At 48.2% G+C, this 24,052-nt stretch overlaps 1 protein-coding gene across 1 annotated transcript; it reads left to right on the top strand.

Moving 5' to 3' along the window:
- On the top strand, nucleotides 1–23,701 carry LOC116966818 (SUN domain-containing protein 2-like). Its single transcript, XM_033013158.1, has 9 exons — nucleotides 1–20; nucleotides 6,591–6,710; nucleotides 8,225–8,407; nucleotides 9,141–9,319; nucleotides 10,907–10,975; nucleotides 12,407–12,475; nucleotides 13,790–13,883; nucleotides 19,128–19,180; nucleotides 23,378–23,701. The coding sequence occupies exons 3-9, from the start codon at nucleotides 8,286–8,288 to the stop codon at nucleotides 23,461–23,463; spliced, it is 672 nt and encodes a 223-aa protein (XP_032869049.1). The 5' UTR covers nucleotides 1–20; nucleotides 6,591–6,710; nucleotides 8,225–8,285; the 3' UTR covers nucleotides 23,464–23,701.
- The last annotated feature ends 351 nt before the right edge of the window (nucleotides 23,702–24,052 follow it).

Genomic DNA, 24,052 nt, shown 5'->3' on the forward strand with positions numbered 1-24,052 from the left:
TTTAGCAACCGGGAGATCAGGTAGGTCCAGGTGGACTGTGAAGGAGTTGGGGGGTGGGTGTGGGAGTGGTGGTGGGTTGGTGGTGTGAGATTCAAAAATCACAAATGCTCTTGAGACAAATTCAGACAAAGAAATGTTTTTATTAATTTCATATTCTGCAGAATAGGTGCCTCTCCTCTGATGTCCCCTAGAGGCACACCGAGGATCGGGATGTCTTCTATCTTTATACATTTCTTTTCATTATTATCACATTCTCATCTCTCCCCATTGAGCTTCTTCCAATCATAACATAAAGCCCAGATTCCCACGAGAACGTCGTGGAACGCCCACCCAACGTCAAAGACACCTCCCCTATCATGCATCGCATGTGCATTTAAATTAGGCATCTTGTCATAGTGGGTGTGTGTACATATTCATGGAATCTCATCAAGCATGCGTAGTTGAGCGTGACTTCGTGTCCCTCTCCCCTTTGTTCTAATTTCTCTGCTATTCCCTGCTGAAGTCTTTCTATTACTACTTTTTATCTAGAATTTCTCTCTGATCTTTATATCGTTACTTTCTATTCTACCAGCAGTCTGGCTTCTGCTGACACCTTATTTCTTTCTATGTTATTTTTCTATCCCTAGTCTAAATCAACCATGTCTGTTAACTCTTTCCTCACAATCCATCCTTTTCTTTTTTGCTACGCACGCTTGATTTACACTATCTCCTCCTTTTCTAATGCTAGCAGAAGATTCTTCACTTCCCTATCCTCCTCTCGTTGGTCATACTGTGTTCTGAAGGCCATTATGGTGGCAGCACTGTTCTTCGTCAGGGCTGTTTCTATCAATCGCTGAGCCAATCCCCGTACGCAGGGAATGACACAACATCCGAACAAACACAATAACCCCACCATGACTATCACTGATGTTAGGGCTGATGTAAAGATGTGCTTCCATTTCCCAAACCAGGAGTCTAGAAACCCGGTCCAGGAGGTGTCTACTCCAGAGTTCTCAGCCAATTCGATAGACAGAGAGGTGAGACCTGCTAGGGCTCTTGACACTGACCCATCCGGAGCAGTGTTGTTGGGGATGAATGTGCAACATTGTTCGCCAAACATTACACACACCCCTCCCTTCTCAGCCAGTAGCATGTCCAAGGCCATGCGATTTTGCCAGGCCACTTGGCTGGTAGCTGTCAGTTGTTCCGCTAATCCTTCAACTGCATCTCGAGTGTAATTTATAAAACGTTGTTGATTGTAGTATAAGTAGTTGATCCAGTCCACATTTTTATTAACTGTGGACCACCAGAAGAGTATGGACTCAAAGCCCGCAGCTATTTGATTTCTGGCTTTAAATTCATCGGGTACCCCTCTTGGCACCCCTATCGCATCTATATAGATGTGTTTGTTGAATGATTCTCTCACCTTTCTCTTTTGTCGTCGGCTTCCTTTATCGAGTTCTACAGCATGTTCTACTGCTATGGTGAAGGGCTTCATCAGTTGTATGAGGGTACAGGTTCCCGTCCATGACCCTGGTAACCGGGGCCACAGGGTATTCTCCCCGCACCACCACCAGACATCGGCTCTACTGACTATCTGCTTTTTCAGCCAGGAGCTATTGAACAGTGGCCCCTGTTCCTCAGCCGTTATGTTATACGTCTTATTGCAGTTGAGCACCTCCCCCATGTCCTGTCCCTCTGGGTTATTTCTTGTATAGCACTCAAACCCCTCCTCCCCAAAAGGAATGGTAAATGGAGGAGGTCGAGGGTCTTCCCTTCGGCCCTTCGTATTGTTGTTGCTGGCCGGAAATAGGTAATGATAACTCTGGCATATCGCATTCTTTGGTAAGAGGGGATTCGTGAATAGCTGTAGTATACATGTCATAGTCCTAGGTGTTCTATCCCAATTCAGGGGAAATGGTACTGGGACCAGCTGAGGCCTAGCTCCAGCGCAGGCGTAACAATTGGTTTGTTGCATACTTCTGGCTGTGTACATCATCCAGGCAAGCCAGGTGTTGGCTCCTATTCCCCCTGTTGGTATTCCTTTCTTATATAACTGCCTTAATCCTGTTTCTCCTGCTACTATCATTATCTTCAGATCCTTAGACTCATTTTCCCTGGTGACATTGCTGACTACTGGTGGTGATGGTGTTGCCCCGGGATCCCTATTCTGACTGTCATCTATCTTGAACACCTCTCCCCTATCCTCGTATCTTCCCATCTTCCCATCTCACTTTACTTCTATCTCAAACTTCAGACATGCGTCCTTCCCTGTTTTATCTGCACATATCCAATACCTACCACTTTCCTGTATTTGGACACTCTGTATGCTCACATATACGCGTCCTGGCAATTTCTCGTTCGGGTTTTGATATACTGTCCACCTATCAGTTTGATAGGTGGTCCGATGCCACCCATATTTTGATGAAGTAAACACCGCGTGCCAATCTTTACAGGGATGGGTGCATACATACATTCTATAGCCGCACCACCATTTTCCTTTACATACATTAAATGGGATGGTGGTGGACCTTCTATTCTGTGGTATTGTGATTTTTATGCATGTTACATTACTTACAAGTTGGGTACCACCCAACACACGACCCACCAACACAAAATCTTCATTTTTCCTGCGGGTTCTTGGTAAATGTTAAAGTCAATGGTTCTTCTCCTTTGCGCACAGTCCACGGGCTGATATCGTCTGGTGGGGCCTCCACAGGACCCTTAACTCGACTTGCGTGTGTCCACCCTTTCTCTTTTGTTCGTACTGCTGTCTCCGTGATTAGTAACACCAGGTAGGGTCCAGTCCACTTAGGTTGCAGCTTTTCTTCTTTCCACGTTTTTATTAATGCCCAGTCTCCAGCCTTGACTGAGTGAATCGGGAAGTCCAGTGGTGGGCTCTGGGCCAGCAATCCTTTAATTTTTAGTTCTGCAAGAGATTGGGACACTGCCAGTAAATAGTTCCTCAGGAACACATCGTTCCCTTGTATTGTTGGGACTCCTTCTATCTTCCCTAAGTATGGGAGACCGAATAACATTTCATATGGTTATATCCCTATGTCTTTTCGAGGTGCCGTTCGGATTCTCAACAGGGCTATCGGAAGGCACTTAGTCCAGGGGAGTCTCGTTTCCTCTATCAACTTGGTGATTTGGGTCTTTAAGGTGCCATTCATTCTTTCCACCTTTCCTGAGCTCTGGGGATGCCATGGTGTATGCAATTTCCATTCTATTCCCAGTGCTTCACATATCATTTCATGTGTTTTGGAGGCAAAATGGGTCCCTCTATCTGAGTCTATTGTTTCCACAATCCCATATCTGGGTATAATTTGTTCTAATAATATCTTGGCTACCACCTGTGAGGTGGCAGTTGCCGTGGGGAATGCCTCTACCCATCTGGTGAAATGGTCCACTACCACTAACAGGTACTTCCATGTTCTTACCCGGGGCAGCTCGGTAAAATCTATCTGTATTCTTTGGAAGAGCCTAACTGCTAATGGTTGTCCTCCTCCTGGGACTGCTCTCATGATTTTCTTATTAATTCGCTGACATATTACACAGCCCCTTATGACTTGTTTGGCCATGGTAAACATCCCACAGCAAGCGTAGGTTCTGAGGAGGGTGTCACAGAGGGCTTGTGTTCCCCAATGGCTTTGTCCATGTAATCTCCCGAATAACTCCCTCATTATTTCTTTGTTCAATAGCTGCTTTCCATTTGGTGTCCACCATTTCCCATTTGAAGTACGCTGAGCCCCCATTTCTTTCATGTTTTCCTGTTCTTTCTCACTAAAGATAGGTATCTTTTCCTCTGGTTCCCTTAACGGTATTTGTGACTTCATTTCTACCATCTGTTCTGTGGCTGCTCTTTTTGCAACCTCATCCACTGCCCTATTTCCTCTGGCCTCCAGGGTGTTACCCTTCTGATGCCCTGCCACATGTGCTATGGCTATTCGTTCTGGTTTTTGCAAGGCTTCCAGTGTCTGTCCTACCAATTGCTCATGCGCTAATTCTTTACCTCGAGTTGTTATCATTCCTCGCTCTTTCCAGATCTTCCCAAAGGTGTGTACTACTCCAAAAGCGTATTTTGAATCGGTATATACTGTGCCTTCCTTCCCCTCCAATAATTCTAAAGCTCTCATTAATGCATATAATTCACAAGATTGAGCTGACCAACTACCAGGCAGCCTGCCGCTTTCAATTTCCTCCATCGTTTCCCCATTTACTATACCGTACCCACTATGTCTTTTTCCACCTATGCACCTGGAGGATCCATCTATAAACCACCGGCTGCCCTCAGCCAGAGGTTGCTCTTCTAAGTCTTCTCTACTTTTTGTCTGTAAATCTATTATTTCACTACAGCAGTGTACTGGGCCCTCTTCCTTGTCACCCTGTTTCTCCGCTGGATACAGGAATTGGGACGGGTTAAGGTTCTTATCCGTAATTATCATCAAATCGTCTTTTTCCATCAGGATGGCCTCATACTTCAAAAGTCTAGAGTCTGTTAACCATCTGTTGGATTTCTGAGTGAGTATGGTTCTTACTGTGTGTGGTGTAGAAACAACCAGAGTGCCTCCAAAGGTTAATTTCCTACTCTCTTCCACCAATATTGCGGTAGCTGCTACCGCTTGTATGCATCCCGGCCATCCCCTGGAGACTGGATCTAATATTTTCGAGAGGAAGGCCACTGGCTGTCGATTTCCCCCTCTTTTCTGGGTGAGTACCCCTAGTGCCACCCCCTTGTTGGGTTGGAAGTGGCAGGGTGTGGCGTGAGGATGGAGGGGATGGGAGTGTGGAGTGGTGGGGGTGGGGAGTGGGGGTTGGGGTGGATATGGTGGGGGGTGGTGGGTGTGGGGGGGGGGTAGGTGGGAGTCTAGAAGTTGGGGGAGGAGCTTTTGTGTGGTTGGAGGGTAGGTGATGGGGGCGTGGGATGGGGACATGGTGGTATGGCTGGTGCTGGTGTGAGGGTCAGGTAGTGAGGGTGCAGGAGAGGGGGTGGTGCTGTTGTGAGGGTCAGGGTGGGGCTGGTGTGAGGGTGGGGATCGGGGGGGTAGTGTTGATGTGCTGGTGCTGTTTTGTGAGGGGGCCAGGGGGGCGGGGATCAGGGTCAGGGTGGTGCTGCTGCTGTGGTGCTGGTGTGTGATGGTCAGGGTGGTTGTGGTGTAGGAGGTGAAAAGGGTAAGGGTGTGGGAGTGTGAAGGTGCGGGAGGGTGGTGGTGCTGCTGTGTCGGGATCCGGAGGGGTCAATAGACAATAGGTGCAGGAGTACGCCCTTCGGCCCTTTGATCACTATGATCATGGCTGATCATCCACAATCAGTACTCCATTCCTGCCTTCTCCCCATATCCCTTAACTCCGCTATCTTTAAGACCTCCAGCTAATTCTCTCTTGAACCACGATAGCAAGAATGTCCTTCCTCAAATTTGGAGATCAAAACTGCACACAATACTCTAGGTGTGGTCTCACTAGGGCCCTGTACAACTGCAGAAGGACCTCTTTGCTCCTATACTCAACTTTTCTTGTTATGAAGGTCATCATGCCATTCGCTTTCTTCACTGCCTGCTGTACCTACATGCTTATGCATTATTACAGCCCCACCCTGACCCACACAACAGCACCACCCCCTCTCCTGTACCCTCACTACCTGCCCTCACACCAGCACCAGACTGATGAACAAGGACCCCCAGACCTCGTTGTAATTCCCCTTTTCCCAACTTGACACCATTAAGATTATCTTCCTTTCTGGTTTTGCTACCAAAGTGGATAACCTCACATTTATCCACATTAAACTGCATCTGCCATGTATCTGCCCACTCACCCAACCTGTCCAAGTCACCCTGCATTCTCATAGCATCCTCCTCACAGTTCACACTGACACCCAGCTTTGTGTCATCTGCAAATTTGCTAATGTTACTTTTAATCCCTTCATTTAAATCATTAATGCATATTGTAAATAGCTGCGGTCCCAGCACCGAGCCTTGCGATACCCCACTAGTCACTGCCTGCCATTTAGCCTTCTTCTTTGTTTCCTGTCCGCCAACCAATTTTCTATCCATGTCAGTACCCTACCCCCAATACCATGCGCTCTAATCTTGCCCACTAATCTCCTATGTGGGACCTTATCAAATGCATTCTGAAAGTCCAAGTACACTACATCCACTGGGTCTCCCTTGTCCATTTTCCTAGTTACATTCTCAAAGAACTCGGACCGATCCTGCTACTGCTATCCAAATGTGCCGCTCGCTGTTTCATCTTTTAAAGTTGGAGTGAGGCTATTGTGTGGAGGTGGGGATCAGGGAGGGGAGGTGAGGGTGGTGCTGGTTGGAACGTGGGGGTGTTGGTGCCGCAGTTGTCACGGTTCCTGTCCCCACCCTCGGGGGTTGGAACCGCGACACAAACTAACACTCTAGAATGTAGCATTTTGAACGATGCAGACAATGGGCAGCGACACCGGGGGGCGGGACATAGAAACAGACACAGACAGACGGCGTTGGAGGAGGTCGTGTCTGGTGTCTGCTCAGCTCAGCTCAGCTCAGCTATACTCTACCCTACCCTAACCTACCCCACCCTAACCTACCCTCATCTACCACCATCTACTATACTATACTATACTCTAGGTGCGGCGAGGACAGGCGGCGACCAGAAGGGGAGTGGTTGAAGTGGCCACGCTCCCGCTCCTTGTTCCCGGCGCCGCAGGGCAGCTTCTGCCGCTCGGACCCCGCAGGGACCATCACTCGGTGAGTCTGTCTGTCTGTCGTGTCGATCCCTGGCCCCACACAGGTGACCGATCCTCCCGGCGCTGGGGGCCCTACGGACGGGGGCAGCTCCCAGCCTCATCCCCTTAACTGCCTCCCCTTAAACACCGACCCACGGCAGCGCTGTCAGAGTCCAGGGGCGCTTCACCGCTGAATTAACTAACCGCACACTTTAAAAAGGTATTGTACAAGTTATTGACATTTGAAACTTTACAAAAACTACTTTTAAAGCCGCTTCCACTTGCCCTGCCTGTCAATGACATCACGATGGAATCCCGAATCTCATTTACATAATTCGAAACAAAATCTGGTTGAAAAGCAAAAATGCGCAGATGCTGGAAGTGAAAACGGGAGACGTGTTGTCGGCTTTGCAGGTCTGACCCCATTAATGTATCAGGTCACCCACCCTCCATTGAAAGAGACATAAAACAGAGAAACAGGCCCTTCACCCCTACTCCTCGTCCATGCCGTCAAAGGAGCGTTCCCGGGCTGCTCCCATTTGCCTGTGTTTGGCCCATATCCCTCTAAACCTTTCCAATCCGTATCCTCACCAAACGTCTTTTAAACACTGTAAATCACTTCCTCTGGCAGTTCGTTCCATGTCCCCTCCAGTGTCTTTTGGAAAGGTTGCCCCTGAGGTTGCCCGTAACATCATTCTCTACGCCTCTGTCTCCTAGTTGTAGATTCCCCGACAATAGGTGCAGGAGTAGGCCATTCGGCACTTCAAGCCAGCACTGCCATTCAATGTGATCATGGCTGATCATCCATAATCAGTACCCAGTTCCTTCCCTCTCCCCATATTCCCTAACTCTATCTTCAAGAGCCCTATCTAGCTTTCTCTTGAAAGTATCTAGAGAACCGGCTCCACCGTCCTCTGAGGCAGAGAATTTCACAGACTCACAACTGTGTGAAAAAGTAGTTTCCTCATCTCCGTTCTAAATGGCTTACCCCTTATTTTTAAACTGTGGCCCCTGGTTCTGGACTCCACGAACATCGGGAACATGTTTCCTGCCTCTACCTAAATTGATAACCTCACATTTATCCACATTAAACTGCATCTGCCATGCATCTGTACACTCACCCAACCTGTCCAAGTCACCCTGCATTCTCATAGCATCCTCCTCACAGTTCACACTGCCACCCAGCTTTGTGTCATCTGCAAATTTGCTAATGTTACTTTGAATCCCTTCATCTAAATCATTGATGTATATTGTAAATAGCTGTGGTCCCAGCACCGAACCTTGAGGTACCCCACTAGTCACTACCTGCCATTCTGAAAAGGACCCGTTAATCCCTAATCTTTGTTTCCTGTCTCCCTATCCATGTCAGCACTCTACCCCTAATACCATGTGCCCTGCCATGTGCAGGGAGGGTGTGTAGGATGACTGCAATGTGTTACCCCCCCCCCCCCCCTCCCTCACTTGGCCAGCGGGCAGGGTGCCAGTGCCCAGTGCAGAGCTGCTCCTCACACTGTCTTTCTCTTTGCTCACAGTTAGTGCGGAAGACTCGCAGTGCCGTGCTCGAGCTGAGGCTCGGGGTTGTGGTGCTACGGTGAGGATGTCCCGCCGCAGTCCCCGTCTGGCCACCAACGGCTACTACCAGCACGATGACGACGTCTCCAGTAGCAGCGGCAGCTCCACCACATCCGGTGCTCCCTCTTACAAGGAGACTCCCATCAGGTACGTCTCTCTAACTCTCTCTTGTCTCCTTCCCCCACCCTCCCTCTCCCTCTCGTTCTTTCCTCTCTTAGCTATGCTCCTTTCTAACAGTAAAGATGCAGCCTCCACCCTAGTACCTCACTCACGGAGCTTTGTATCACAATTCCAACTCCCCCCCTCTCTCTCTCCTCCCCCGGCCCCGCCTCCCAACTCCCAACCCCAACTGAACCTTTCCTTACAGGAAAAAGTTCTAGACAAAAACTCAAGGAAAGTTCCAACAGCCTCTTCTTTCCTGTTTGGAATCTCAGGTAGAGGATGATCGGATGTAGGGTATATCTTCCAGAGGCCAAGGGCAGGGTTGTCGTGCCAACAAGTTGTTGATGAAACCATTCGGTTGATGGGCTCATGAGGGATGTTGGAGGGAACGTGAACACGGGCTGCCTGACCTGCTAAGTTACTCCAGCACTTTTTGACTTTTTTTATAAACCAGCATCTGCAGTTCCTTGAGGAGGGGGAGAGAGAGAGAGTCATGAAATTCCTTCCCAGTGTGAAACAACCTTCTTCCCCTCCCCCCCCCCCCTTTCCCAGCTCTGACAAGCGACTCTCTCCATCCCTCCCCCACCCAAGTCGCACCAGCTTCTCATTCTCACTGAGCAAATGGCTAACAATGGCCAGTTTCCTTTATCATCGTTACTTTTTTGCTTCTCTTTCTCTTTCTGCCTCCGTCCTAAATCGTTGCCCTTTATCGTTTCAGGTTGCACAAGAAAAGGTCAAACAGCAAGTGGCCGGGACCTGTGCCTGGTGTCAAACGTTCACCGTCCAACAGTTCAGTCAACAGTCTGAGTAGCTACATCAGCAACGTCAGTAATGTCTCCAAGCGCTCTCAGCGCTCTCAGCTCCTCGGCAGCAGCAGCGGGTGGCAGGAGCCCGTCGGTACGTGTCCGGGGAGGGCAGCGCGGGGTTGGTAACAGGGCACCGGCACATTTCTTTAGTCAGAGGCTGGTGAATCAGTGGAATTCATTGCCACTGAAGGCTGTGGAGGCCAAGTCAGTGGATATTTTTAAGGCAGAGATAGACAGATTCTTCATTAGTACAGGGTTTACGGGGAGAACACAGGAGAATGGGGTTAGGAGGGAGAGATAGTTCTGCCATGATGGAGTGTCGGAGTAGACTTGATGGGCCAAATGGCCCAATTCTCCTCCTATCACTTATGACCTTTTGACGTCAGTGTTCTTAAAGCCTTAACCCTTCCCTCCAACAGACTGGTTAAGGGCTTCTCCTTGGTTTAAAGTACCGCGATCACTGGTGCACGTCGGAGACTCGTGCTGCAATATCTCAGTTTTAGTTGGAAACGAGCCCTTTGGTCCACCGAGTCCGCACTGACCAGCGATCATCGCACAGCTGCTGTGAGACTTTGCCCATCCCACCGGGTGCTGGGAGGCGGGCGGGCGGGCGGACAGGAGAGGGGCGCACTGCCGCTCTGCTGTGGGGCCTGTGTGTGGTAACACACACGGTTCAGTTACTGTGGGGAGCGCTGGGTCGGGGTCTGATGCCCCCTGGTGGTGGGAGGTGACCGACACTGAGCTGCAGTTACTAAGAGGCGAGGGATTATACCTTCCTTTATAGGAAGGAACTGCAGATGCTGGTTTACACTAAAGATAGACACAAAATGCTGGAGTAACTCAGTGGACAGGCAGCATGAGGTCATAAGTGATAGGAGCATAATTAGTTCATGTGTCCCATCAATCTACTTCGACATTCAATCATGGCTGATCTATCTTTCCCTCTTAACCCCATTCTCCTGCCTTCTCCCCATAATCCCTGACACCCGTACTAATCAAGAATCTATCTCTGCATTAAAAATATCCACTGACTTGGCCTCCACAGCCTTCTGTGGCAAATAATGCCACAGATTCACCACCCTTTGACTAAAGACATTCCTCCTTATCTCCTTCCTGAAGGAGCGTTGTTTAATTTTGAGGCTATGAACTCTAGATGTCGACTCTTCCACAAGTGGAAACATCCTCTCCACATCCACTATCCAAACCTTTCACTTTTCGGTAAGTTTCAATGATGTCCTCCTTCATTCTTCTAAACTCCAGCGAGTACAGGCCCAGTGCCGTCAAATGCCTTCTGGAGAGAAAAAATAGGTGACGTTACGATCGAGACCCTTATTCAGACTTAGTCAGGGGAGAGAGAGATCTGGAAGGATAAGGTGTGAACACGAGAGATCAAAGGGGACGAAGAGCAAGGAAAATGTAGAATAGATCATTGTTAGCTGGGGGAAGGTGACAACAAAGCATACAAAGATAAAATGTAATCAGGAGGACAGTTAAACTGGCCGGAGAGCTAGGATGGTGGAGGGATGGAGAGAGAGAGAGAGAGAAAGGGGGAAAACAAGGGTTACTTGGTTAGAGAGGTCAACATCATATCGTTGGGTTGTAAGGTGTCCAAGTGAAATATGAGGTGCTGTAATATTTCCTGTGATGACTTGCCTCGGTAACCTGTATCTACTGACAGCGCCTTCCACTTCTTCCAACATCTACTTGTCGTCGACATCTGGCTACTCAACCGAGGATGAGCTGCAGGGTAAGTGGAACGTTCATCATCTCACCCCCCACGTCCCTCATCCTGAATAGCTAACGTGTGGCACGTTGCACTATCGGCAGAGAGGACACACTGGCTGGGGCTGGAACAGAGGCTTTAGGGATTTCATATTGAAGCTGGGCAGTGGGGCAGCTGAGCGGGCATTTACTGCGGTGGGTGGATGAGTGGCTGGGAGGTGTTACTAGGGTGGGGACAGGGTGGGTGAGTGGAGGATGTTGGGGGGGGGGGGGTGGGTGAGTGGAGGATGTTGGGGGGTGTGGGAGTGGGCGGGGGAGTGGAGGATGTTGGGTGGGGGTGAACATCCCATTGCTGGGGCAGGGTGAGGTTGAGTGGGCTATTACAAGGCGCTGATGTCGGGACATGGGGTGTTACTGGGAAGGGGGTGAGGGACATGTAAGCGGGCTGACGGTGGGGAGGGTAAATGGAACGGGTGGGGTGTGAGGGTCTGTTACTGGGGCAGGTGAGGGGCTGTTAGTGAGGTGGGCTGTGGGTGGGTGAGTGGGCCGTGGACTGACACTGGGCAGGAGCTGAACCTGTTTTACAGGATTGTAGATTTCCCAGATGCTGGGTTACATCAGTGGGACTGAGCTGTTGTTTGGGGCAGCTAATGGCCATTCATTCACACACATGCACACACACATATGTACACACAAAAAACCAACACAAAAAATAGTGTGCTGCCATTTGACGACACAAACTCCCCCTGCTTAGCGCCTGTTCACCAAGGTGTGGAAAGTGATGCAACTTCTGCTAAAGAGCATCGTCCCATTGCAATCTCCAGGTGGTATCAGCAGCAACACCCTGTGTATCCATCCACTTAAAATCATTAACGAATCCACTTCCTGCAGCGTTTTGGAGAGAATATTCTGGACCCTGTCAGTATTTAATCTGTGACCTCTGTTTATTGATCCCTCAATAGCAAAACCTTTCTCGTTTAGAACCCTGCTGCAATCTTCAACATTTGATAGGTCATCTCTTTTACCTTCTCTGTTCCGAGAGGACTCCTAACTTTTCCAAATTATTCTTTACTGTAATTCTAGAAACTGTCTAAATCAATTCTTATGCTTGAAGTCTGAAGAAGGGTCCCGACCCGAAATGTCACCCATCCATTTTCAGACAGAGATGTTGCCTGACCTGCTGAGTTACTTCAGAACTTTGTGTCTATTTTAGGCTTTTGACATCCTTCCTTTAGTTTAGTTTGGAGATACAGCGTGGAAACAGGCCCTTCGGCCCACCGAGTCGGTACTGATCAGCGATCCCTCCACACTAACAGTTGAGCCGTGGGCCGATCAGTTGCATGGTGCTTTTGTGAACAGCAGCAAAAACATTGGGCCACGTGGCCCTTTGAACATTGTAAACCTTGAGAGAGAAGTTTGCGTTGTTGACATCTTGCTCTTCTTTCCCACCCCCCAGGTTTGGCGTACTCTGAATCGTTCTCCCCCCTTGCCAAGCTGTGGGGCTGGATCTCGCTGCTGTCTCCAGGTACCTGCATTACTAATCTTCCATCTTCTGTGGTCCATGGCCCCAAAACTCTGCTCCATTCAACCAGTGCCCTGCTGATACTGGACCCAGTGGTGAGGTAGAGTCCGCTGCTCCCTCCTTAAACAACCAGGGTTTGCACAAGGCCTGGTCCCCAGTGCTGTGTTGTTGGTGCAGCCTAGGACCACAGTCAGTGCGGGAGGAAGTCACCTTCCAGCTTGGTCCTCCAGTGTGTTCCCTCAGTCTGACTGGGTCACTCACTGAGATGAGTGGTGAGTTGCCCAGAGGACCATAGAGTCAAGAGACGACTGACTGTCAATGCTCGGTTACTCGATCCCGACTGAAGTCATGTTGTAACACCTAAGGGAGGCCTGGTTTGTGCTCCAGTGTCACTGGGGTGATGAAAGAATAGGATCTCCTTTAGATTTCCCCAGCTGTGTGGCACCGAGGACACTTTTGAAATGTAGTGTAATGTGGTGGACCGTGGCCAAGCTCGCACACAGCATTGTGGTGATCAGCAGACGCCCATGTTCAATAAATCTAGATTTCTCTAACTTCAAGTAACCCTCTCTCTCCGTCCCTCCCCCTCCTTAGTCGTTGTACTAGTTTCACTGTCGTCCTGGTGAGTTTCATTGTCTGTATCATTCGTTAACACCGAGCCCACAGCCAACCAACAATGGACCCTTTCCTTCATCATCGTTACTTTTTTGCATATCGTTCATTCATTTGTTCCATATCTCTCTACATCACCATCTATATCACTTGTTTCCCTTTCCCCTGACTCTCAGTCTGAAGAATGGTCTCGACCCGAAACATCACCTATTCCTTTTCTCCAGAGATGCTGCCTGACCCGCTGATACTCCAGCTTTTTGTGTCTATCTTTGCCCGTGTTGGTTGTAGGATAAGATTAACTGGGACAGAGGGGGCTGCTATCCATCCACAACCCAGGAAATCTCTCTGAGTTGAAAGGTGATACTCCCTGCTTGGTGGAAGTGTCATTGACAATTTCCCGTTTCTTTAGTCTGGACACAAAAGGAGGCCATTCGGCCCGTCGTGGCCTCTGGAGTACTGTTGTCCCATTGATATCCCTGCGACCTATTTTTTCTCGGGCTCCCTATAGCCCCTCTGGGTTCTCCTGCCACCACCTTGCGGTGGACTTTCTGTGGTGGTCCCTGCAGGGGAGAACGGTCTCTCAGCCTCACGTGGTTCCACAGTATCAGTGGGTTCCGTGTTAGAGAGTCTGAACTCTCTCCGCTTCCACTGATGGGAAGCATCGGGGCCCAACGTTGTCTAATGTTGTGTTCCTGTCTCTTTCAGAAAAAGCTCTGCCCCTGGTGTTCTGGTGGTTGAGCACAGCCTGGTACCAGTTAACAACGGCCATCTCCTTGATCGATGTCCTTACTCTGTCCAGGTACGTGCACCGGGGATCCACAGATTCCCTTCCTCCACCTGGTCAACTGAAGCAAAGTCACCCATCCCCACTGCCTCCTCCATCTCCTCCACACCTCTGTACTGAACACACCCTCCCACAGGACACCCAGTTCTGAAGGGGCTGCTCCTCAAGTTTTGGCTCCACTTTAGTCCGACGCTATTGATTTTTGGGAATTAGAAGAACAAATGTGTCAGGAGATTGCAGACAGCTGCAGGTCAAATAAGGTTGTTGTAGTAGGGGATTTTAACTTTCCCAATATAGACTGGGAAAATCATAGCGTGAAGGATTTAAATGGGGCAATTCCTCAAAAGTGTTCAGGAGAGTTTTCTTAAACAGTATGGAGGCCCCCACACGTGAGAGGGCAACACTGGATCTAGTATTGGGAAATTGGTAAAGGCAAGTTAATGTAGTGTGTGTGGAGGGGCCTTTTGGGTCCAGTGACTACAGTTCGATTAGGTTTAAGATAGTTATGGTAGGGACGGCGAGGGTCCACGTGTTAAAATGCTCAACTGGGGTAAGGCCAACTTTGAGGCAATGAGAGAAAGTCTTGCTCAAGTTGACTGGAGCAGGTTATTAGAGGGGAAAGGAACATGGGCCAAGTGGGATGTTTTTAAGTGTGCTGACGAAAGCTCAGCATATGTACGTCCCCGTTAGAGTGAAGGGCAAAGCAGGCAAACGTAAGGAAGCTTGGCTGACGAGGGAAAATGAGGCGTTGGTCAAAAACAGGAAAGATGCATGGGACAGATATAGGCAGCTGGGATCAAGTGCATCCCTGGAGGAGTTTCAAGATCAAAGGAGTAAACTGAAAAAGGTGATCAGAAGGGCAAAAAGGGGCCAGGAGATAGCTCTGGTGGGTAGCAACAATCACAAAAGATTGTATAAATACATAAGGGGAAAAAGGGTAACCAGAGAGAGAGTGGGAGCTCTCAGGAATCAAAGCAGTCACCTCTGTGTGGAGCTACAGGAGATTGGCAAGGTCCTCAATAAATATTTCTCCTCTATATTTACCGAGGAGAAAGACAGTAGGACAGAAGGTAGACAAAAATGCTGGAGAAACTCAGCAGGTGAGGCAGCATCTATGAAGCGAAGGAATAGTTGACGTTTCAGTAAGACCCTTCTTCAGATTGATGTGGGGGTATGGGGTGGGGGGGGCGGGGGAAGATGAAAGGAAGATGCGGAGACAATGGGCTGTGGGTGAGCTGGGAAGGGGAGGGGAAGGAGGGAGATAAGCAAGGACTACCTGAAATTGAAGAAGTCAATGTTCATACCGCTGGTGTGTAAACTACACAAGCGAAACATGAGGTGCTGCTCCTCCAATTTACAGCGAGCCTCACTCTGGCCATGGAGGAGGACCAGGACAGAAAGGTTGGATTCAGAATGAGGGGGGAGTTGGTGCTGAGATCAGGTTGGTTAATGCAAACCGAGCGGAGGTGTTGGGCGAAGCGATCGCCAAGCCTGCGTTTGGTCTCACCGATGTAGAGCAGTTGACACCTAGAGCAGCGGATGCAATAGATGGGGTTGGAGGAGGTGCAGGTGAACCTCTGCCTCACCTGGAAAGATTGCTTAGGTCCTTGGATGGAGTCAAGGGGGGAGGTAAAGCGACAAGTGTAGCATTTTCTGCGACAAGGGAAAGTGCCAAGTGGAGGGGGTGGTTTGGGTGGGAAGGGACGAATTGACCAGGGAGTTACGGAGGGGAGCGGAAAGCCGAAAGGGGAGGACTTATGTGACGGCTGGTAGGGTGGAAGGTGAGGACAAGGGGGACTCTGCCCTTGTTACGAGTGGGGGGGATGGGGAGTGAGAGTAGAGTCCCTGGTGAGAGCCTCATCTATAGTTGAAGAGGAGAGGTGCTGGAAGACTGGAGGGTGGCAAATGTTGTGTCTCTTTTCAAGAAAGGCTGCAGGGAAATTGCAGATGGGCAAATGTTATAGGCCGGTGCACTTAACATCTGTAGTTGGAAAGTTACTCGAGAGTATTCTGAGGGATAGGATATACAGGCATTTGGATGGGCAAGGGCTGATTGGGATAGTCAGCATGGTTTTGTACATGGGAGGTCATGTCTCACAAATCTGATTGATTTTTTTGAAGACGTGACCAAAAAGGTCGATGAGGGCAGAGCTGTAGATGTTGTGTACATGGACTTCAGTACGACGTTCAACAAGGTTCCGCATGGTAGGCTGCTCTGGAAGGTTAGATCGCATGGGATCCAAGGAGAGATAGCTGAATGGGTAGCAAATTGGCTCCAAGGAAGGAAGCAGAGGGTGATGGTGGAAGGTTGCTTCTCGGACTGGAGGCCTGTGACTAGTGGTGTGCCTCAGGGTTCGGTGCTGGGTCCGTTACTGTTTGTCATCGACATCAATGATTTGGATGAGAACATACAGGGCAAGATTAGCAAGTTTGCTGATTCTACAAAAGTGAGTGGTTTTGCAGATAGTGAAGATGGTTGTGAAAGATTGCAGCAGGATCTGGATCGATTGGCCAGGTAGGCTGAGGAATGGTTGATGGAATTTAATACAGAGATGTGTGAGATGTTGCATTTTGGGACATTGAACAAAGGCAGGACCTACACAGTAAATGGTAGGCCTCTGGGTAGTGTTGTACAACAGAGAGTGTACAACTAGGAGTACAGGTGCATGGTTCCATGAAGGTTGAGTCGCAGGTAGATAAGGTGGTCAAAAAGGCTTTTGGCACATTGGCCTTCATCAGTCAGAGTATTGAGTGTGGAAACTGTGAGGTCATGTTGCAGTAAGACTTTGGTGAGACCGCATTTAGAATATTGTGTTCAGTTCGGGCACCATGTTATAGAAAAGATGTTGTCAAGCTTGAACGGGTTCAGAGAAGATTTACGAGGATGTTGCCAGGACTAGAGGCTATGGGGTGAGATTGAGAAGGCTGGACATCTATTCCATGGAGCGCAGGGGGATGAGGGGAGATCTTATAGAGGTATACAAAATCATGAGAGGAATTGTAGATGCAGTTTCTTGCCCAGAGTAGGGGAATCGAGGACTAGAGGACATATGCTCAAGGTGGAAAAGATTTAATAGGAATCCGAAGGCTAACGTTTTCACACAAAAGGTGGTGGGTGTATGGAACAAGTTGCCAGACGAGGTAGTTGAGGCTGAGACTATCCCATCGTTTTAAAAGACAGTTAGATAGGTACATGATAGGACAGGTTTGGAGGAATATGGACTAAGCGCAGGCAAGTGGGACTAGTATAGCTGGTACATTGTTGGTCAGTATGGGCAAGTTGGGCCGAAGGGCCTGTTTCCAAAGTGTATCACTCTATCTCTAGACTGTGTAGGGTAGTGTTAGTGAACGGGAATCGTTGGTCAGGTGCGGACTCGGTGGGCCGAAGGACCTGTTTCTGTGATGTGTCTTTAAAGTAAACTTTAAAAAGTGATAACCCATTTATTGTACCCCAGGTAAACCCACCACAGGCCAACCCACTTGTACTACCCCAGATAAACCCACTAGAAACATAGAAAAAACATAGATAAAATAGGTGCAGGAGTAGGCCATTCGACCCTTCGAGCCACAGACTATAAGATAGCCTGCCCACACTCTACCTCAGATACATGGTAAGAGTAAACCTAGCAATTATAGGCCTGTTAGTTTGACTTCAGTGGTGGGCAAATTAATGGAAAAGATACTTAGAGATAATATATAAGCATCTGGATAAACAGGGTCTGATTAGGAACAGTCAGCATGGATTTGTGCCTGGAAGGTCATGTTTGACTAATCTTCTTGAATTTATTGAAGAGGTTACTAGGGAAATTGACGAGGGTAAAGCAGTGGATGTTGTCTATATGGACTTTAGTAAGGCCTTTGACAAGGTTCCTCATGGAAGGTTGGTTAAGAAGGTTCAACTGTTGGGTATAAATGCAGGAGTAGCAAGATGGATTCAACAGTGGCTGAATGGGAGAAGCCAGAGGGTAATGGTGGATGGTTGTTTGTCGGGTTGGAGGCAGGTGACTAGTGGGGTGCCTCAGGGATCGGTGTTGGGTCCTTTGTTGTTTGTCATGTACATCAATGATCTGGATGAAGGTGTGGTAAATTGGATTAGTAAGTATGCAGATGTTACCAAGATAGGGGGCGTTGTGGATAATGAAGAGGATTTCCAAAGTCTACAGAGTGATTTAGGCCATTTGGAAGAATGGGCTGAAAGATGGCAGATGGAGTTTAATGCTGATAAACGTGAGGTGCTACACATTGGCAGGACAAATCAAAATAGGACGTACATGGTAAATGGTAGGGAATTGAAGAATACAGTTGAACAGAGGGATCTGGGAATAACCGTGCAGAGTTCCTTGAAGGTGGAATCTCATATAGATAGGGTGGTAAAGAAAGCTTTTGGTATGCTAGCCTTTATAAATCAGAGCATTCAGTATAGAAGCTGGGATGTAATGTTAAAATTGTACAAGGCATTGGTGAGACCAAATCTGGAGTATGGTGTACAATTTTGGTCGCCCAATTATAGGAAGGATGTCAACAAAATAGAGAGAGTACAGAGGAGATTTACTAGAATGTTGCCTGGGTTTCAACAACTAAGTTACAGAGAAAGGTTGAATAAGTTAGGTCTTTATTCTCTGGAGCGCAGAAGGTTAAGGGGGGACTTGATAGAGGTCTTTAAAATGATGAGAGGGATAGACAGAGTTGATGTGGATCAGCTTTTCCCTTTGAGAATAGGGAAGATTCAAACAAGAGGACATGACTTCAGAATTAAGGGACAGAAGTTTAGGGGTAACATGAGGGGGAACTTCTTTACTCAGAGAGTGGTAGCGGTGTGGAATGAGCTTACAGTGGAAGTGGTGGAGGCAGGTTCGTTGGTATAATTTAAAAATAAATTGGATAGGCATATGGATGAGAAGGGAATGGAGGGTTATGGTATGAGTGCAGGCAGGTGGGACTAAGGGAAAAAAGTTGTTCGGCACGGACCTGTAGGGCCGAGATGGCCTGTTTCCGTGCTGTAATTGTTATATGGTTATATGGTTGGTGGCGGCGCCTAACGGCAGCGGCTCGACTACAGTCGTCCGTCTTTTATTTTTATTTTTGTCTTATTAAATGTATACTGGAGAGAAGGAATGGGTGACGTTTCAGGACAACGCCCTTCTTCAGACTCCACGGATGCTGCCCGACCCACTGCGTTTCGGCAGCTTTTTGTGTCCATCTCGCTTGAGACGGGGTTGGGTTCAATAGCCGGCTGACGTGTGTGTGTTTCCCCTCCAGGTGTGTCCCTCACGTGAAGAAGTGGATGCTGCTGGTGTTGCTGGCATTAATGGGTAAGGACCTGCTCCATTTCACATCTCACTTCATCGATCATTGATGTCTGCAGGACAATATGAAGAGAAAATCTTCACTGAGGGTTCGAGCAGTTGAGGCAAAGCATGAAGAGAAACAGTCATGTGGAGAGTAAAGGATTAAAGGTGGAGGAAAGGATTGGGGTGGGTCCTGGGCTGTATTTAGCAGTCTGTTTGACAGAACAACACTGGTGAATTTATAGTGTCAACTGAGTATCCGGAGCCCAAGCAGCGAGTACAGGCCCAGTGCCTACAAGTGCTCATCACACGTCAACCCACTCATTCCTGGGATCATTCTCGTAAACCTCCTCTGGACCCTCTCCAACGCCAGCATTTCCTTCTTCAGATGTGGAGCCCAAAACCGCTCACAAAACTCTAAATGTGGTCTGGCCAGTGCCATCGTTACATCCCTGTCTTTATATTCTATTATCAGGGTGCTTGTATTTGATAATCTCGCTGTTCTAACGAGTGCAAAGATGCTAATCTCCAGATTGCTCCCAGTAGCTGGTACAGTGAGTGTAGGTGTGGGAAGGGAGTGTGGGTGATGAGTAGGGGAGTGATGGTGCAGGAGGGAGGGCTGTATATTCCTCGGGCACTTGCACTGGTTCTGAGGGCAGGTGGCACCTCGAGGCTGGGACCAATCTCCTCGATGGGTTTGCTAACGCCGTTTGGATGGGTTGATATGGTTTGGTATGGAAGGAAATTTGAGCCAAGATTTGGGGGGAAGTTGGGCAGAACAGGGAACGAGGGCATGAAGTTAGTGAGTGTTTGGGAGGAAGAGGAAAGAAAGGCTGGAAAATCCAATGGAGGAGTGTGGCCCCACTTGATGCAAGGATTCCATCGAGGGGAAAATGTCAAAGGCTAGAGGGCACAGCTTTCAGGTGAGAGTGACAATGTTTAAAGGAGATATGGCCCCAAAGTTGTTATTTAAGAGTGGTGGGTGTGTGGAACGTGCTTCCCGGGATAATGGTGGAAGCTGATACGATAGTTGATGTTTAAGAATATTTTAGATTTTAGATAGGCACATGGATATGCAGGGAATGGTGGGAAATGGATCACATGCAGGTGGAGATTAGTTTAACTTGGCATCATGTTCAGCTCAGACATTGGGCCAAAGGTCCTGTTCCTGTGCTGTACTGGTCTATGTTAGAGGATGACTTGCTTTCACTGATTTTGTTCTGGGCAGGTCATTATGGAGAAGGGAGACTGAGGGGTGACAGTACTAGTTAATGAAACGCTGTATACTGTGAAAGGGGTGATCTGCGTAGGCAGGAACTGCAGGTGCTGGTTTAAATGGAAGAAGGGTCTTGACCCGAAACGTCACCCATTCCTTCTCTCCAGAGATGCTGCCTGTCCTGCTGAGCTTATTTCAGCATTTGCGACTATCTTCAGATGGGATGATGTGTTAGAAAGTCGTCAAAGTTGAATGTAAGATCAAAATGGGCAATTGCTGACTTGTGAATGTACTGTTGTCCCCAAATAGGGTGTGAGAGAGAACAAGTTCATCAGCAAATGTCCAACAAGTGTAAATGTGCAAGGACAATGTTATTGGATTTGGGGATAGAGAGGTGACATGAATAGAGAAGTGGTTGGCAGACAGGAAACAAAGAATAGGGATTAACGGGTCCCTTTCAGAATGGCAGGCAGTGACTAGTGGGGTACCGCAAGGCTCGGTGCTGGGACCACAGCTATTTATAACATACATCAATGATTTAGATGAAGGGATTCATTAGCAAATTTGCAGATGACACAAACCTGGGTGGCAGTGTGAACTGTGGTAGCAAAAACAAGAAGGCAGATTACTATCTAAATGGCGTCAAGTTGGGAAAAGGGGAAGTACAACGGTATCTGGGGGTCCTTGTTCATCAGTCTATGAAAGTAAGCATGCAGGTACAGCAGGCAGTGAAGAAAGCGAATGGCATGTTGGCCTTTATAACAAGAGGAATCGAATATAGGAGCAAAGAGGTCCTTCTGCAGTTGTACAGAGACCACACCTGGAATATTGTGTGCAGTTTTGGTCCCCTAATTTGAGGAAGGACATTCTTGCTATTGAAGGAGGTTCACAAGGTTAATTCCCGGGATGGCAGGACTGTCATATGCTGAGAGAATGGAGCAGCTGGGCTTGTACACTCTGGAGTTTAGAAGGATGAGAGGGTATCTCATTGAAACATATAAGATTGTTAAGGGTTTGGACACGGTAGAGGCTGGAAATGTGTTCCCGATATTGGGGGAGTCCAGAACCAGGGGCCACAGTTTAAGAATCAGGAGTAAGCCATTTAGAACGATGACGAGGAAATACTTGTTCTCACAGAGGGTGGTGAGTCTGTGGAATTCACTGCCTCAGAGGGTGGTGGAGGCAGGTTCTCTGGATGCTTTCAAGAGAGAGCTAGATAGGGCTCTTAAAAATAGCGGAGTCAGGGGATATGGGGAGAAGGCAGGAACGGGGTACTGATTGGGGATGCTCAGCCATGATCACATTGAATGGCGGTGCTGGCTCGAAGGGCCGAATAGCCTACTCCTGCACCTATTGTCTTTTGTCAATTCCCCGGAGGTGAATCGTGATTAGTTGTAACTATTCATACGAGGGGATAATATTGTTACAGTAAACAAATGTGAAATATTGTAAGGGACGTGCAGAGAATAAGGGGAGGCATCAAGGGTCGATCATTTTAGTCAATGGGTAACTCACCAGGCTCGGATGAAATGTATCCCAGGATGTTGAAGAGAGCCAGGGATGAAATTATAGATGCTCCAATCGTGATATTTTGATTCTTCCTCACTGCAGGAGTAATACTGGAGGATTAGATTACTAACATACGGTTGTTTAAAAAGGGAGCATGGGAGAGCCCAAGTAATTACAGGCCAGTTAGCTTAACTGTGAAGGACAAATTATTGGAATAGATTCTAAATGGTACAAAATTCATTTAGAAGTGAATGATTTTTAGAACTGAGAGTAAGCATGCAGGTACAGCCGGCAGTGAAGAAAGCGAATGGCATGTTGGCCTTCATAACAAGAGGAGTTGAGTATAGGAGCAAATAGTTCCTTCTGCGGTTGTACGGGGCCCTAGGGAGACCACACCTGGAGTATTGTGTGCAGTTTTGGTCTCCAAATTTGAGAAAGGACATTCTTGCTAGTGGATGCCAATTCTCTGGATGTTTTCAAGAGAGTTAGATAGAGCTCTTAAAGATAGCGGAGACAATGGATATGGTGAGAAGGCAGGAACGGGGTACTGACTGTGAATGATCAGCCATGATCGTATTGAATGGCGGTGCTGGGTCGAATGGCCTACTCCTGCACCTATTGTTTATTGTCTAAAAGTTGAGTTAAGGAGAGGTCGTCAGGATGGAGTTCATGCAGGAAGGCTCTGTCTGACTGATGGTTAAATGTTTGAGTTGGTGACAAAGAAATGATAAGGGCAGCATGTTCCATGGAGATTATGGTTTTCAGTGAGGTTTTTGGCAAGGTCCCATATGGCAGGCTGGTCAAAAGGTAAAAGGTGAATGGTACATTGGAACCAAAATTAGATTTGTGGTAAAAATCAAAGGTTAATGTGTGGGAACGAACTGCAGGTAGGTTTACACCAATGATAAACACAAAATGCTGGAGTAACTCAGCAGGTCAGACAGAATCTCTGGAGAAAAGAAACGGGTGACGTTTTAGGTCGAGGCCCTTCTTCAGACTGAGAGTGGGGGGAATGGGAAATGAGAGATATAGACGGAGATGTAGAGTGATATAGAACAAATGAATGAAAGATATGCAAAAAAGTAACAATGATAAAATAAACAGGCCGTTGTTAGCTGTTTGTTGGGTGAGAAAGTCTACAGACAATGAGACTCATCAAGACGACTTTGAAGCTGGTACAACTTGGGTGGGGGAGGGATGGAGAGAGAGGGGATGCAAGGTATACTTGAAGTTATAGAAATCAATATTCATATTGCTGGATTTTAAGCTGTCCAAGCAAAATATGAGATGTTGTTCCTCCAATTTGCATTTGGCCTCGCTCTGACTATAGAGGAGGCCCAGGACAGAAAGGTTAGTGTGGGAATGCGAAGGGGAATTAAAGTGTTTGGCAAACCGGGAGATCGGGTAGGTCCAGGCAGACTGAGCGCAGTGAGTGGACTGAGGCGACTGCATACCTTGAATGTGCTTGCTTCAGTGCAACCTTTCTGCCTCTGCAGGTGTTGGCCTCTTGATGTCATCCACAGGTATCTGGTCTCGTGCCGAAAAGCCGGACGCGCTGGAAAGCACTCAGGTGAGTCCCTGACCCTCCCATCCTCGTGCACTCTCACTCTTCCTCCTGGAGCCCTCCGCCTCCACAGGTCACGGCTGCCCGTGAGCAGTCTGGGTGTCAGGGTTATGGGGAGAAGGCAGGAGAATGGGGTTAGGAGGGAGAGATAGATCAGCCATGATTGAATGGCGGAGTAGATGGGCTGAATGGCTTATTCCTGCTCCTATCACTTATGACCTTATTACCCTGGAGCTGCCCTGGCTGCAGGATCCCTCCCAGTCCATTCACACCCTTTCCCACATTCTGGTACAGCCACCAGCGACCCAGTAACTTGCACAATCACAGGAGGTCCTCGGCACAATCATGTCCATCCCTGGGACTCCAGGATAGTCATGGTGTTGTAGTCATGCAACATGTTGTTAGTTGGCCTTGCCAAGCAAGTTGGAAAACTGGGCTCATTTGGCCCACAGTCCTCTCAATATTTCTGTCCAGATGTCTTTTCAGAGTGTCAGAAACCGTGAGTCCCTGGTGTATCTTGGCATTCACTGATACTCTTCCACAGCAGTAGGAGCTTAAAATGCATATTTAAAATTCCATGTGTGGGTTTTAGTGGGTTGGAAGTTTT

This window comes from Amblyraja radiata, chromosome 38, assembly GCF_010909765.2.
Source record: "Amblyraja radiata isolate CabotCenter1 chromosome 38, sAmbRad1.1.pri, whole genome shotgun sequence".
Lineage (NCBI taxonomy): Eukaryota > Metazoa > Chordata > Chondrichthyes > Rajiformes > Rajidae > Amblyraja > Amblyraja radiata.